Here is a 14,192-nt window from a genome sequence, read left to right as displayed (position 1 = left end):
CTGTTTGCTGAAAGGTAAACACAAGCTCTCTCTGTAATCCAGATTTGAGCAATTAATCATACATAACTTTAAGAGTTTACTGAAAACAAACAATCCATAGATAATAAAAACACAGAAAATGCAAAGTTCAAGGTGCAACAATTTCTCTGGAAATACTTAAGCCAAATATTGCGCAGTAGATTTGGATGCAAGTAAAGTTCAACTGCAAAAGTGGGGTCAGTGCTCACTCCACTACTTTGCAGTAACCACCTACTAATCTGTGTGCAAGGACTTGGATCAAGGTCAAGAATAATGTATACCCATCCAAACAAAGGGATAGACCATTGCTTCGTGGATCCTGTGGCAATTGCTTCCTTCTCCCCATAAGACCCCCAACTTTGAACTAATTTACCACCACAATTATGCTGACATAAATCAGGTCTCCCAACTAACACTCCAAAACTGAACTTGCGCCTCTTACACTTTTCCAACTTAGCCTTACGTAAGTTTTGGAAACTTGCAGGCCACAGAAAGATTCCTTTTAGATTCAAAATTCCTTTTATTGTCATGTAATAATACAAAAAATTTATTTTTTCCTGCTGTAAGACAAAAAAAAAGTTGCTATTAGCATTGCTCAGTGTCCCTAACAGTAAGAGACACTGTTGCGAATGGCTGATCTAGAGTCTCAAATAAACCAGAATATATAGAACGGTGCTTTTTTATTTTTTTTAAAATCCAGTGGTCTCGTGTCACCATTACTAAGGCGAGCTGTATCCCAGATATATTTACTTACTTTAATTTCAATTTCCAAACTTCTAATTTGAAACTGGTCACCTAATTAGGCCTCTAGTTGCCAGCCATGCAACTAGAACGCTCTGTTACTTTAACTTGTACAGGATTTCTTTTATACTAGGGTATCAAGTTTATAAGCGCACCCCACCAGTGTAAGAGAGACACTGAATTCTGTGGATTCGTCTCCTGCATGCCTGCATGCACTGGCACCCCAAGCTCCAGATCCAAACCTCTGATACGATCAGGAAGCTTCTGGCCCTCAGCACCTTCTGGAATCCCAGCTCTGACACCTGGTTCCCTTGAGCCAGTCTCCTACAGCCACAGCCTGTATGGGTCGTTTGAATGCAAGCTGTAAGCAGCCCACAGCCTGTGTGGCCGCTTCAGCCACTGAACTCCTCACTGGCCCGCTGCCATGGCCACCATCCTGTAGTGTCATCTCCTGTGCTTCACCCTTTCCAAGGGAGATGTTCCTCCCATTTCTGGTGCCCTGCACTGGCCCACTACTCCCTCGGAGCCTGCAACCCCTCGTGGTAAACTACCCAGTGCAGGCGCTACCATCTTGGGCACTCCTCAGTTGCAGGATTTTTTTTTAAAGTTGTCTCCTTTAACAGATTAATTAAAGCCTGTACGCCACCATTGGCACTAGGATCAGGTGTTAGGACCTGCACAGCAGCTCTGTGCCTCTGCTCCTGGGTCTACACCAGCAGCAGTGCTGTCTAGAAGCACTGCCGTAAAATATTCTGTTTAATAATTTCAAGTTTCAAGCTTCTGTTTTTCATCTTTCCACTAATATTTGAGAATTTAGATTTTTTTTCTTTGCTTCGTTTCTCTCCTATCTCCACCTTAAATACACTTGCTTTGGCACTTTTCCAGTTCTGATTAAAGTAAAAATGAATAAACATCAACTCTTTCCCTCTCTCCATATACGGTATTCTGGCCAACCTGCTCAACTCCTCCGTCGTTTTGGTTCACATCCAGCAAAGAGGCTCTCCCAATTTTGGGTGGCAAAACTGGATGGATATGCTTTTAGTCCATTTCTGCACCATATTTTACAGCAGGATTATGTCAAAAATTATTCCTATTGTTGTCACTGGACATTAACAGAGGACCTTGTTCCTTCAATTAAAGCCGACACAATGCAGCTACAGAATTATGTTCACTGATAAGAAAGGTATAGGAGGTCACGAATATAGTGAGAGCGCTTGGCCTCAAGAATACTTTGCTATAATATTATGTGAAGCTCCAACAGATCAAAGTTGGAGAAAACTGAATTTAAATTTATAATTTTACAAGTGTAGTCTTGCCAAAAAAAAAATCATATTCAAAGGTACAGGAGGATGCCAGATAAAAGTGAGAGAGCTTGAGCTGTAATATTATGTGGGGTTCCAACAGACCACAAAGTTGACAAATTATAGATTAAATTCAATGTTCCCATTAAAAAAAAACATATTCAAGCTACTCACTTTCAGTCAGGTGACCAATAACAAGAATTTGACATGCCAGATTTACTGATTTCTGGTAAACACCAGCAATTAAAGAAGGAAACCAGAAGAGCTCGCTCCCCTTCCAACAAAGGGGGAAAGCAGCAGAGTACATTTTCAAACGTTGGGCTCAAACATCCATTTTAAATCATCAGCTCCTAAATTTTAAACTCAAATTTAGACTGCAGCACGATAACGGGCCTTTTTAGGCCCACAAGCCCTTGCTGCCCAATTACTCCCAACTGACCAACAACCCCCAGGACGTTTTGAATGGTGGGAGGTAACAGGAGTACCCTCACCAAGACACGTGAAGAATGTTCAAGCTCCTTACAGGCGACACTGGATTCAAGCCCTGGTCACTGGCACTGCAACAGTGCCACCTAAGCCATTCTGGGGAAATTCTGGGCAATGGGTCTTCACAAGAACACTGAGGGTAGGGGGGGTGGGGGAGTGGTCAACTAGAAAAAATTGGGGCTGTTTTAATTTTTTCCATCAGCAAGTGATGGACAGAGTTCCAGAATAAGTCACCTGCCCTCACTCAGGGGAATGAAAGGGTCCTGAGAAAGGGAGTTTGGTAAGAAATACATTTTTAAAAACATAATATTTCAATATCTATCTGCTCAGAGATTTAGGCCTTTATACACTGTAAATGCATTAGTCATCAAAATACCTATAACCAATGTTGCACAATTTACTCATCTTTGATTTATGAATTGTCACCTTGATACCATTGACTCTTTGCGAAGATGTCTTTGATTTATTAGTCTAACGTTTGCTATTACACAGCCCTCTCTGCCTATGCATTAATGCAAAATATCTATCATGGACTTTGCTCAGCATTTTGATTTATGAAATGTTTCTAAATTATTCCACTAATGCATTCCTTTTGTAATTTGGCTGTTTTTGTTTAAATCAAATCCTCTTCCACTTTCACATTTTTGCAATCGCATCTTCCAGCTTTTCTCACACCCAGACAGAATTACAGCTTTGCCCTTCTCTCCACACATCTCATTTACCTTGTGATGCGCCACAACTTTGAGAGCAAACGTTGCTAAATACAAGGAGTTCATGACAAAACTGAGCTGGTTCCGAGACTCTTCCAGAAAATCTTCAAGTCCATCATACCACAGTCGCTTCACATCTGACCACACCATTCCTGGAGACAAATTATACATTAGCAAGTTCTGCACAACAATGTCAGTGGAAGCAGAAAATAAGAACCTCATTTCTCAGAAAGAGACTAACAGTTGCAGGACAGATTCTGTATAACAGCAAATGGCAATAGTAGCCTTAGTACTATGCAAATTACACATGTGAGAGTTCCAAAGGAATGAAATCATTTGCAGCTAGACTGTTTACATCCAGTGCATGTAAACATTATTTGGCAGATTGGTACCATCCAAGGTATTGTTTTCCTTTATGTAGAAAGTCTGGAACTAAAACTGGCTACCAATTTCAGTCGTGCTTCATTGCCTCAGCAATGGCTCTGAATAGTGAGTATCAAGATAAATGTGGCCAGCCATGACACTCAAGTCCGTTTTCACATCCTCTCATTCCATTTTGTCTGGTCAAAATGACTTCCTTGCCTGTTACCAACCATTCCTTCCGAGTTCCCAAAGCAAAATCTCAAGTCCAAAGTATCAGTCTCTCCTTTAACGCCTCCCTGAAAAGAATCCACCTTCTTGCATGGAGAGGTAGTCTTCCATGTAAAATTAACAAAAAGTAGAGAGCTAAAATCCTAACCTAACTATAACGTCGACTGATTTACCAAACTGGTGGATCTCCACCAGCCATTCTCAATAGCCCCCTTGGGGGGCGGGGGGGTCACAGCATCTTGAAGGAGGGTGGGGCACGGATTGAAATCAAATTTTTAAATATAGTCAGTAGGAGAGAAGTATGGAAGGCATCAACTAAACTTGACTGGTTCACAGGGAAGGGGGCCCATAAACTTTGAGTATAGTTCAAAGGGAACCAGAGCCAAAAAAGGTGGCGAATGGCTGATCTAGAATCTCAAATAAACCAGAATATATAGAACGGTGCTTTTTTATTCAAAAAAACAATCCAGTGGTCTCGTGTCACCATTACTAAGGCTAGCTGTATCCCAGATATATTTACTTACTTTAATTTCAATTTCCAAATTTCTAATTTGAAACTGGTCACCTGATTAGGCCTCTAGTTGCCAGCCATGCAACTAGAACGCTCTGTTACTTTAACTTGTACAGGATTTCTTTTATACTAGGGTATCAAGTTCATAAGCACACCCCACCAGTGTCTATCACCGTTTAATTACCCATCACTTTAGATGATTGAGTTATTGCCAGGACCTGATGTGTTTTATCCCCAGGCGATGACAGAAGGCAAGGGAGCAGGTTGCTGGGGGTCTGACAAAGATTTTTAAATGTTCCCTGGCCAGAGGTGAAGTGCCAACCCTTTGTTCAAAAAAGACAGCAAGGTAATTACATGCTACTAAGGCCAATGTCAGTGGTGGGAAAGTTATTGAAAAATATTCTGAGGGACAGGATTAAACCACAACGCTAGATGGGGAATTAATCAAAGATGGTAACCATAGCATCACCAGTGAGGGACCCTGTCTGACCAATGTCATGATTTTCTTTAAAAAAAAATAACAAAGTGGATTGTTAAGAGTGGTACTGTTGAGATCCACAAGAATGAGATCATGTTCACCAGATTCAAGGGCATTTTCTTTCCAGCTGTTATCAAACTCCTAAATGAACCTCACACTGGTAAAATAATGTTGCTTTGGCTCAGTTCTCACTCCAATGCTGTCTTGTGTTTTTATTGCTTTGCCAATGTATGGTTTAATTCATTGGAAAAAGGGCTTTCTCATTGTACCATGATACACAACAGTAAACTTGAATTTGAATGTAGGCCTACTGGTCTCACTGGAGTACAGAAGGCTGAGGGGTTTACTTGTAGTTTGTAAAATTATGATGGGCATTGATGAGGTGGAAAGTGATATCTGAAGGTGACAATGCCACAATTTTGAACAATTTAACCAATTTTAAAATGTTCCACAGCGAGGCTAAAATACCATACAATTACCCAAAAGATATTACAGTGCCCATTGCATTTATTCAAAGACTAAAATATAATTGATGCATTATGGCTAAGTGGTGCTAAAGCCTATTGAATTACATGCTTCATACCACAACTGTGGTCTAACTGCACTTGATGCTGCCTGCACTCAGAAGACATTCACTGTGTGGAGCAAGCTTGGTTTTTCTGTGCATTCTTTACATGTGCTGCCCGGAAAATGCACTTGTTCAATTTGCCTTCAGGGTGTACTGAAAATTACTTTGGATATTCCAAAGTCACCAACAACACCTACTAAACTAACGAAATAGATAATTAGTGTAAACACCACATAATCAAAAAAGATGCAGTTTCAGAGAAAGCAAAACAACAAAATCTGGTGCCCTGACAAAAGCTTCAAACCAATGGGATGAAAAGATGCTGTTGATCAGCTGCCAAGTGCAGCTACACACCAGTCACATGCTGGCATTGATCAGCTGGGGTGCCCCAAGTTCAAAGGTGACGTTGAGCAGATACCCTTAATGTGACTCAATGTGGCATACAGAAGCAGGTTAATTGGAAGGAAACTCTCTGCTGGCTATGGCTGTCGTTGAACAAATGCGTTTGTGTCATGATCGATTCATTGTGGTGTACAAATGTGGCAGTTATGCTCCCCCGACCTTGAACATCAGTCAATCAAATTTCACCCATTCTATTTGCCGAGGGAGTTCACCGCCATCATCCCGGTTGCAGTATACATTCCGCTCCAGACTAACATCAGATTAACATTGGTGGGACTGAGTCCTGTGATCAGCAGCCATGAGATCAGCGCCCCCTGATGCCTTCTTGATCATTGCAGGGAACTTCAACCAGGCCAACCTGAAGAAGTCTCTTACAAATGCCACAAACACATTACCTGTGAAAGTAGAGGAGCCAACACACTTGGCCACTGCCGACCAAGTCATTCCATGATGACACCTCGACAAGTCTGATCACGTGGTGTACAAGCAGAGACTGAAAACAATAACACCAGCGGTGAAGATGGTGAAAGAGGGAGGCGAAAGAGTGCCTGTAAAACTGCTTTGAATCAGTGGATTGGATCATATTCAAGGGCTCATCAGTTCCTGCATGGATGGATGTGTGTCCACGCGTTCATACTAGGAGTATCCCAACCAGAAGCCATGGATGAATCTAAAGATTCACACCCTGCTGAGCGTGAGATCGAAGGCATTAAAGGACAGTGATCCAGATCTTGACAGGAAGTCTATGTATGAAAAAGACCATCACAATAAGGGGGAAATTCCAGTGGAACCTAAAGTCAGAGTCAAATACTTGCCAGCAATGGCAGGGATCGCAGGCGGTAAAATCCTACAAGGTGAGGCTGCACACCATAAATGGCTGTGATGCCTCACTCCCCGATGAACTGAACACCTTTTATGCTCGCTTTGAGAAGGAGAACTCCAAGAACGAAGCTGATAATCCTGTAATGCCTATTTCTGAGGCCAAAGTCAGAACATCCTTCAAGAGAGTGAACCCTCACTAGGCATCAGGCCCTGATGGCAATACTTAGCAGGTTTCTAAAACCCCGATGAACTGAACACCTTTTATGCTCGCTTTGAGAAGGAGAACTCCAAGAACGAAGCTGATAATCCTGTAATGCCTATTTCTGAGGCCAAAGTCAGAACATCCTTCAAGAGAGTGAACCCTCACTAGGCATCAGGCCCTGATGGCAATACTTAGCAGGTTTCTAAAAATCTGAGCCAACCAACCAGCTGTGGTGTTCATTGTCATTTTCAATCTCTTGTTGCTGCAGTCGGAGGTTCCCACCTGCTTCAAAAGGGCATCAATTATCCCGTTGCCATAGAAGAGCAGGGTGAGCTGCCTCAGTGACTATTGCCCAGTAACACTCACATCTACTGAGATAAAATGCCTTGAGAGGTTGGTTATGGCCAGAATTAACTCATACCTAAGATCTGGACCACTGCAATATGCCTATCGCTACAATCAGTCCACAGCAGATACAATATCACGAGCTCTTCACTCAGCTGTGAATCACCTAGACCACAGCAACATGTACATCAACTTCAGCTCAGTTTCCAACACCATCATATCCTCAGTGCTGATCAGCTAGCTTAAAAATTTGGGCCTCTGCACCCTGCAAAGCCCCCCCCCCCCCCCCACACTGCAACTGGATCCTTGACTTCCTCATCAAAAGACCACAGTCAGTAAGAATTGGAAACGTCTCCTCCTCACTGATGATCAACACAGGTGCACCTCAAGGAAGTGTGCTTAGCCCACTGCTCTATTGACTGTGTGACTAGGCACAATTCAAATACTGTCTACAAATTTGCCAATGAGACCATGGCCATCAGCAGAATTGCAGACGGCAATGAGGAATTGTTCAGGAGGGAGATAGATCAGTTAGTTGAGTCGTTTCGCAACAACAACCTTGTACTCAACTGTTCCTGAACCCGGAGGTTCAAGTCTTGTGGCATTTAAACCTCTTTCCTGATGGCAGCAGCGAGAACAAAACATGTGCTGGGTGATGTGGATCCTCGATTGCCTCTGCTCTCTGATGAAAGTATTCTATGTAGATTTTCTTGATGGTGGGAGGGTTCTACCTGTGATTTGCAGGGCTTTCCAATCAGAGGAATTGGTGCCCCCTGGGCATGATACAGCCTGTATCACACCCTCCACTACACATCTGCAGAAATTTGCTAAGGTTTTCAATTCCATACAATTCTCCGTGAATTCCTGAGGAAGTAGAGACACTGACGTGCTTTCTTCATGATGGAGATGTGCACTGAGTTCAGAAAAGCTCCTCTGAGATAGTGACTCCCAGGAATTTAAATTTGCTCCCCCTCTTCACTTCTAATCCCCCAATGATCACTTGATCATACACCTCTGGCTTTTCCTTCCTCAAGTCCACAATCCGCTCCTTGGTTTTGGTGACTTTGAATTCGAGTTGTTAGTACATCATTCAGCCAAGATTTCAATCTCCCTCTTGAATGCTGAATCATCACCTGTTATTTTCCAGCCCACGATGGTGGTATCATCACCAAATTTGTATATCAAAATTCAAAGTTTAGATTTATTGTCAAGTGTAGATACATACAACCCTGAGATTCATTTCCTGCGAGCCAGGCACAATTACCACGTGGTGCAAAAATTATTGATGGTGCAAAAAAAAATGAACTCAATGTACACATGTAAATAAAGAACTGTAAAACAGACTGACTGTGTAATACAAAGAGAAAAAAAATCAATAATGTGCAAATGTAAGAATCTTTAAATGAGTTCCTGATTGAGTTTGTTGTTGAGGAGTCTGATGGTGGAGGGGAGCAGCTATTCCTGAACCTGGTGGTGTGAGTCCTACGCCTCTTTCCTGATAGCAGTAGCGAGAATAGAGAGAGTGCTGTGATGTGAATCCTTGATGATTGCTGCTATTCTCCGACGGCATCGTTCCCTGTAGACGGTGGTGTTGTCATACCGAGCAAGTAGACCAGGGTTAAGTACACCATCCTATGCTGCTCCAGTGCTGATGGAGATTGTGGAGATGTTCTTGCCAATCCACACTGACTGGGGTTTGGAGGTGAGGAAATCCAAGATCCAATTGCACAATAAATGTGAGTGCTACTGGTCGATAGTTATTTAGGCAGGTTACCACACTCTTCTTGGGCTCTGGTACAATTGAAGCCAGTTTGAAACAGGTGAGTGCCACGCTCTGTCTAAGTGAGATGTTCAAAATATCCATGAATACTTTAATCAGTTGGTCGGCACTGGTTTTCAGAACTCGGCTGGATACACCATCCGGATCGGATGCTTTCCTGGGATTCACTTTCCTAAAGGCAGTCATTTTTGGACACTGCCAGCATTGAATACAATAGCTTTATGTCTCCTAAGGTTATGGGTATGGTTTAATTCTCTGAAAGTCTCTTGTTTACAACTCCAAAAAGACCCATGATAGAGGCCCCTGAAGACAAAATTATGCCAGAATGTGAAAGTGATTCCTGGCAACAAGTGTAATTACATGGTGACTTTCCCAACCTCAGGGGGCCCAAGCTCATTGAAACCATAACATATTTTTGAAATGTTTAAAACGAACCAATTTTACACACACCAAGCTTGTACAGTTAGATCATCTGTTTTTTGATACTAACTGCAAAATAAGTAATGGTTAGAGCCAGAAGAATGACTCACCTCTCCTTTGAAGGAATCTTTTATATCCATTTGACAAATTAGTAAAGGCCTTGGTTTTACGCCACATCTGAAAGATGATAGATCTCGAACCTCCGTGGAGATTTTAAAAAAATTCTCTCTGTATTGCAGTCTGTTTACATTTCTTTATCTGTTTACAGTTTTTGTTAATATGTGTACATTGTGTACAGTGTTTTGCACTACAATACATGGTAATTCTGCCTCACCCGCAGGAAAAAGAACCTCAGGGTGATATGTGATGTCGTATATGTACACTGACAATAAATCTGAGATATGAATCTGAATGGGAACATTAGCCTTGATTCTTGTGCTGTCATCATGGGGGTGGGATTTAAACTCAAATAATCTTTTGACTGATACATTAAAGAAATGCTCATAGCACAAAGGGGAAGCATAGGGAAAAAAATCCACTTACTTCAGCATACCCACTCATGTAGAACTTCATCTTGTCCATTAAAGAAGCAACACATCACTGAACCATTTTGTCATTAGTTTCCCTTTAAATCCCTATTTCCAATATAATGACCACTACTTAAAAGAGTGAATAAACACAAGGGTAGCCCTTTAGAAAAACTCAAACACTGCCCCAAAGTCATAAGACCTCCTGCTATGGCTTAATAACTTCTGCCAGTTCGCTGTCATCAGCTTTTGCTTCCTACCCCTCCACCTTGTGTCATACCTCACAGCTAGTCCTCTGACAAGTAAACATTCGCTTTGAGAACACACATTTTGCATAATGCAGAAAAAAAGACTTCCAGTCCACCGGATTTCTCCAGGGCACATTACAGAGTTTCCATGCATTTTGCAAATGGATCAAATGTCTGCTCGATGACATTCCTGAAGCATGTTTCTTTAAAGCCTCTTTACTGGGTGGTAGGGGGTGTCAGAGCAATGCCAGAAGGCACAGCACAGGAAAGTGAACCTTTTCTCTCAGGAATCAAAACTTTTGACCTCATGTTACACTGGATTTCTGTAGTTCCTCTAAAAACGTGTATGAGAAATCCTTCACTGCTCCCAAAATATGTTTTATTATACAATTGAAATCCCAACTAATCTGCCTTGCAACTCAATTAGCTGCCTTTGTTCTATATCTAGTCATATTCTAACTTATGGCATCATGAAGAAAGCCTCTACTTCCTCAGGAGTTTGCGGAGGAGCTAGTGGAGTTGTTCAAGTGAACCGGTACGGACTTGAAGGGCCGACATGGCGTGTTTCCGTGCTGTAAACGGTTATATGGTAACACAACCTCTAGCGATCAATATTGTACATATTCAGCTTAATCTCAAATCTCTCTAGAAAAATGTTCCAGATTTCGAATACCCCATGAGATCCAATTGGGAATTCCAGGGAACTCGCTTTCACAACAGGAGCAGTGATTGCAAGAAGGATGGGTGCATTTAAGGTGGTGGCTTAAGAAGCACATGAGAGAGAATCGATAAAGGGTTTCACTGACAAAGTTAAATGAAGAAATATTGGAGGAGGATTGATTCATAAATGTTAGCATAGACAGGACGGGCCTTTGCTGTGTCATATATTTTCCATGACCCTTTGTGAAGAAGTGTTTGCTGATTTAATTCAGGACTAACCCAATTGGAGTCAATCTCAACCCCAACAGATTGGTTTAAAGGAAGATTGACAGCCAATCTGATGTGCGGTAATTAAACACTAGTGAGAAGCAATTCAGAAATGCCAATTATTTTTAAACAGTGTTTTTAATTTGACAGCATTTTATGTTTACTTTGGTCATTCTTCTCTTCATCACCTTCCTTTCTTCTAACACACCAGTAAAAAAAAATTAAAGTTTGAATTATGGACTCTCAATCTATTTGAGGAAATAATCTTAGCTTGACAGCCTTTTTATAAATTAACATACTTTGGCCAACAATATTTCCACGTTTCAATGTCTGTGAAAAGACAATGATCTCCACCTGCTAGCTTCTGGATTTTCAAAACTCCAAACGGCCGAGAAGACAAAAAAAAAATTCAAACCCTTGGTCCAATTTCTCCACTGTCAATTTCAGCAGTTATGTGCAGACATATGCAGTGTAACTTTGTAGACATATCATTACGGCCTCAAAAGTTGGCTGCTTCTGTAAGTTCTACAACAGTCCAATAAAAAGATCAAATACATTCTATGTGCTGAATCTTAAGGACCAGTAAAGCTGTGAAATAGTTTTCTACAGAGAGCTGTCAAAATCCTTTCAAAGATTGGCACTTTTGGCAATAAGTACACAGGCATTTCTGCAGTGAGTTGAACAATTCTATGTCAGGATCACTAAATACCTCTTGCTAAATGTAATAAGTCTGATGATCCATTGGGACAAATATCTAAATTCCATCTCTGAGCTGTGTGCCAATCAGCTAATGTTAATGAACAAAGCCACTTTATAATAACACAAAACATTTTAAAGTTTGCTTTAAAATAAATTTATGAATAGCATGTTATATGTAGCATTCTTTAAAAGAAATTACCATTCATCTTATTTTTTAAAGCAACATACAAAGAGTGCATTCGGCCCATAAGCTCTATACTGGCTCTCAGCATTCCCATCAGTCACATTCCCCTTTTATTTCCCTCTAACCCATTCTCCTCCCAGACCCTCCTGTCACCTACTGACACTAGAGGCATTTGATTACTTGAATTTTAGGTTCCTCAGCTACCAAGGAATTGGAAATCATGTCTCTGGATCAGTGGCCCAGAATTGGAGAAGACTGGGTTGATGTCCCATGTCAGGACATTATCACATTATCCAGGGTGGTCTGGCAACAGAGCTCTAAGGAAGTGATGCACTGTTTGAGGATTACACGTTTTTTTCAACAGAGTAGCAAAGCTTTTGATGGAAAATCAAACAAGGACACAGTGCCTTGTGGATGACTCTACATGTATACATAAAAATGGGGGCACCTTTAACATGCTCTTTAAAAATTGTCAGTACTTATGCCCCAAATTAATGTCCTTGCACTCTACTTCATTCAACCCTCCCACATGGCTCCATCCAAACCAATCAGCACATTTAATCATTCTGTTTTTCGTCCAAAATCTTCACTTTTCTTACCTCAACTAGCATTCCAACCATGCACAGGGTAAAGAATCCACTCCAATTCCTCACTGCATTTATTGGAGGCTCTCACGACAACTTTAAGCTCTTGACAAGAGATATCTACAAACGAGATCTTCACCAAGATCCTGCTGGCCTGTCTGAATGCAATAAACAAACTCAAGGTACCTTGCCAAAGAATTGCAGAGATTTATCTTTGCCAACAGTAACCTCTGAACCAGCACCTAAATAAACAGTAACCTGTCACTCATCTCACTGATGTCTGTTGTACCTGCCCTACTCAAGTGATCCATTGATTAGATATGCAGGGATGTCATGGGCTGCTGTACAAATGGAAATTTTGTGCTCCATTCACCAACCATGAAACAAAGAGGGAAATATAATAAATTCAAGTTGTAACTAAAAAAAAACCTGACACATTAAATTAAAGTGGGAATATTGAAACTCCTAAATCAGTGGGCACAAATGTGGAAATCCCAAACTTCCCAAGATATCCTCATATTTCCTGTGACCTCTGGTGTTGGACTCCTCGTGGATACCAGCTACAAGACTCCACAGTTAAAAATCAATTACTGAAGGACATCAGTTTGCTGAACATGCACTCTTTTAGACATGGCACAGGTTCAGCATCTCCACTCATTTCAATAGCGGGAACTTGGGTGGCAAGTAATATGCAGTTTTGATTTTTTTTTCTGTTAACTGAAAATTTTAATGTACTTTATTTATTAGTTATTTTATAGCACTTTTATTTAACTTAAAGCATCTCTCAATGTATTCATTTTAAAAGCACGTTTAATATGAGGTGTTAAATATTTATAAATGTCAAGAACATTCACAGACGTTCAAGTCCTTTGAGTGGTGGTTCACATAGTGACGCCGCAGCTTAATCAGCTATCAAAGCTATTCTTGGGATGGACAGGTGGGTGACAGAAGGGTCTGGAAGAAGTATGAGAGAGAATGGGTTAAAGGGAAATAAAAAGAGAATGTGATTGACAACCAATTTCCTATTAGGCAGGCAATTGAACTTCCCAGAAAGTCCCACTTCCTAATATTCTTGCGAGGACACATAAAAACATTAAAAAATAGGAGCAGGAGTCGGCCATCCGGCCCATCGAGCCTGCTCTCCCATTTAATGAGATCATGGCTGACCTGATAAGAGGCTCATCCCCACCTACCTGCCTTTTCCCCATATCCTTTAATCCAACCTTGTCTTCATTGAGGTCATTTCCACTGCTTCAAATGCCAGCAAATTCCATAGATTCACAACCTTCTGGGAAAAGCAGTTCTTTCTCATCTCCATCTTAAATCTACTACCCTTGATCTTTAAGCTATGCCCCCTAATTCTCATCTGCCTCACCAATGGGAACAACATACCTACTTCTATCTTGTCTATGCCCTTCATAATCTATAAGATCCCCTCTCATTCTTCTAAATTCCAACAAGTACCATCCCAGTTGACTCAATCTCTCCTCATAAGCTAACCCCCTCATCTCTGGATGGCACAAAGGACAGAACAGCTCCGTGCAGAAGAAAATTGTACAAGATCATACAGCATTATGGTGTTCATGCTAATTGAGTTTGCTGATCCTTTTAAGCTGGTACTGTTTTTGAGACTGGCAGATACTCTGCT

At 41.2% G+C, this 14,192-nt stretch overlaps 1 protein-coding gene across 1 annotated transcript in view; it reads right to left on the bottom strand.

Annotated features, from left to right (window-relative positions):
* Window positions 1–14,192, bottom strand: part of trpc1 (transient receptor potential cation channel, subfamily C, member 1) — a 56,674-nt gene that overhangs the window by 21,222 nt on the left and 21,260 nt on the right. The window contains exon 8 of the mRNA XM_069897378.1: window positions 3,269–3,408. Within this exon, the coding sequence (XP_069753479.1) occupies window positions 3,269–3,408 (140 nt within the window). The remainder of the gene's footprint in view (window positions 1–3,268; window positions 3,409–14,192) is intronic.

The sequence above is a fragment of the Narcine bancroftii genome, chromosome 9 (assembly GCF_036971445.1).
Source record: "Narcine bancroftii isolate sNarBan1 chromosome 9, sNarBan1.hap1, whole genome shotgun sequence".
NCBI lineage: Eukaryota > Metazoa > Chordata > Chondrichthyes > Torpediniformes > Narcinidae > Narcine > Narcine bancroftii.
The sequence above is the reverse complement of the archived record's forward strand: the minus strand, read 5'-3'. Positions and strand labels throughout refer to the sequence as shown.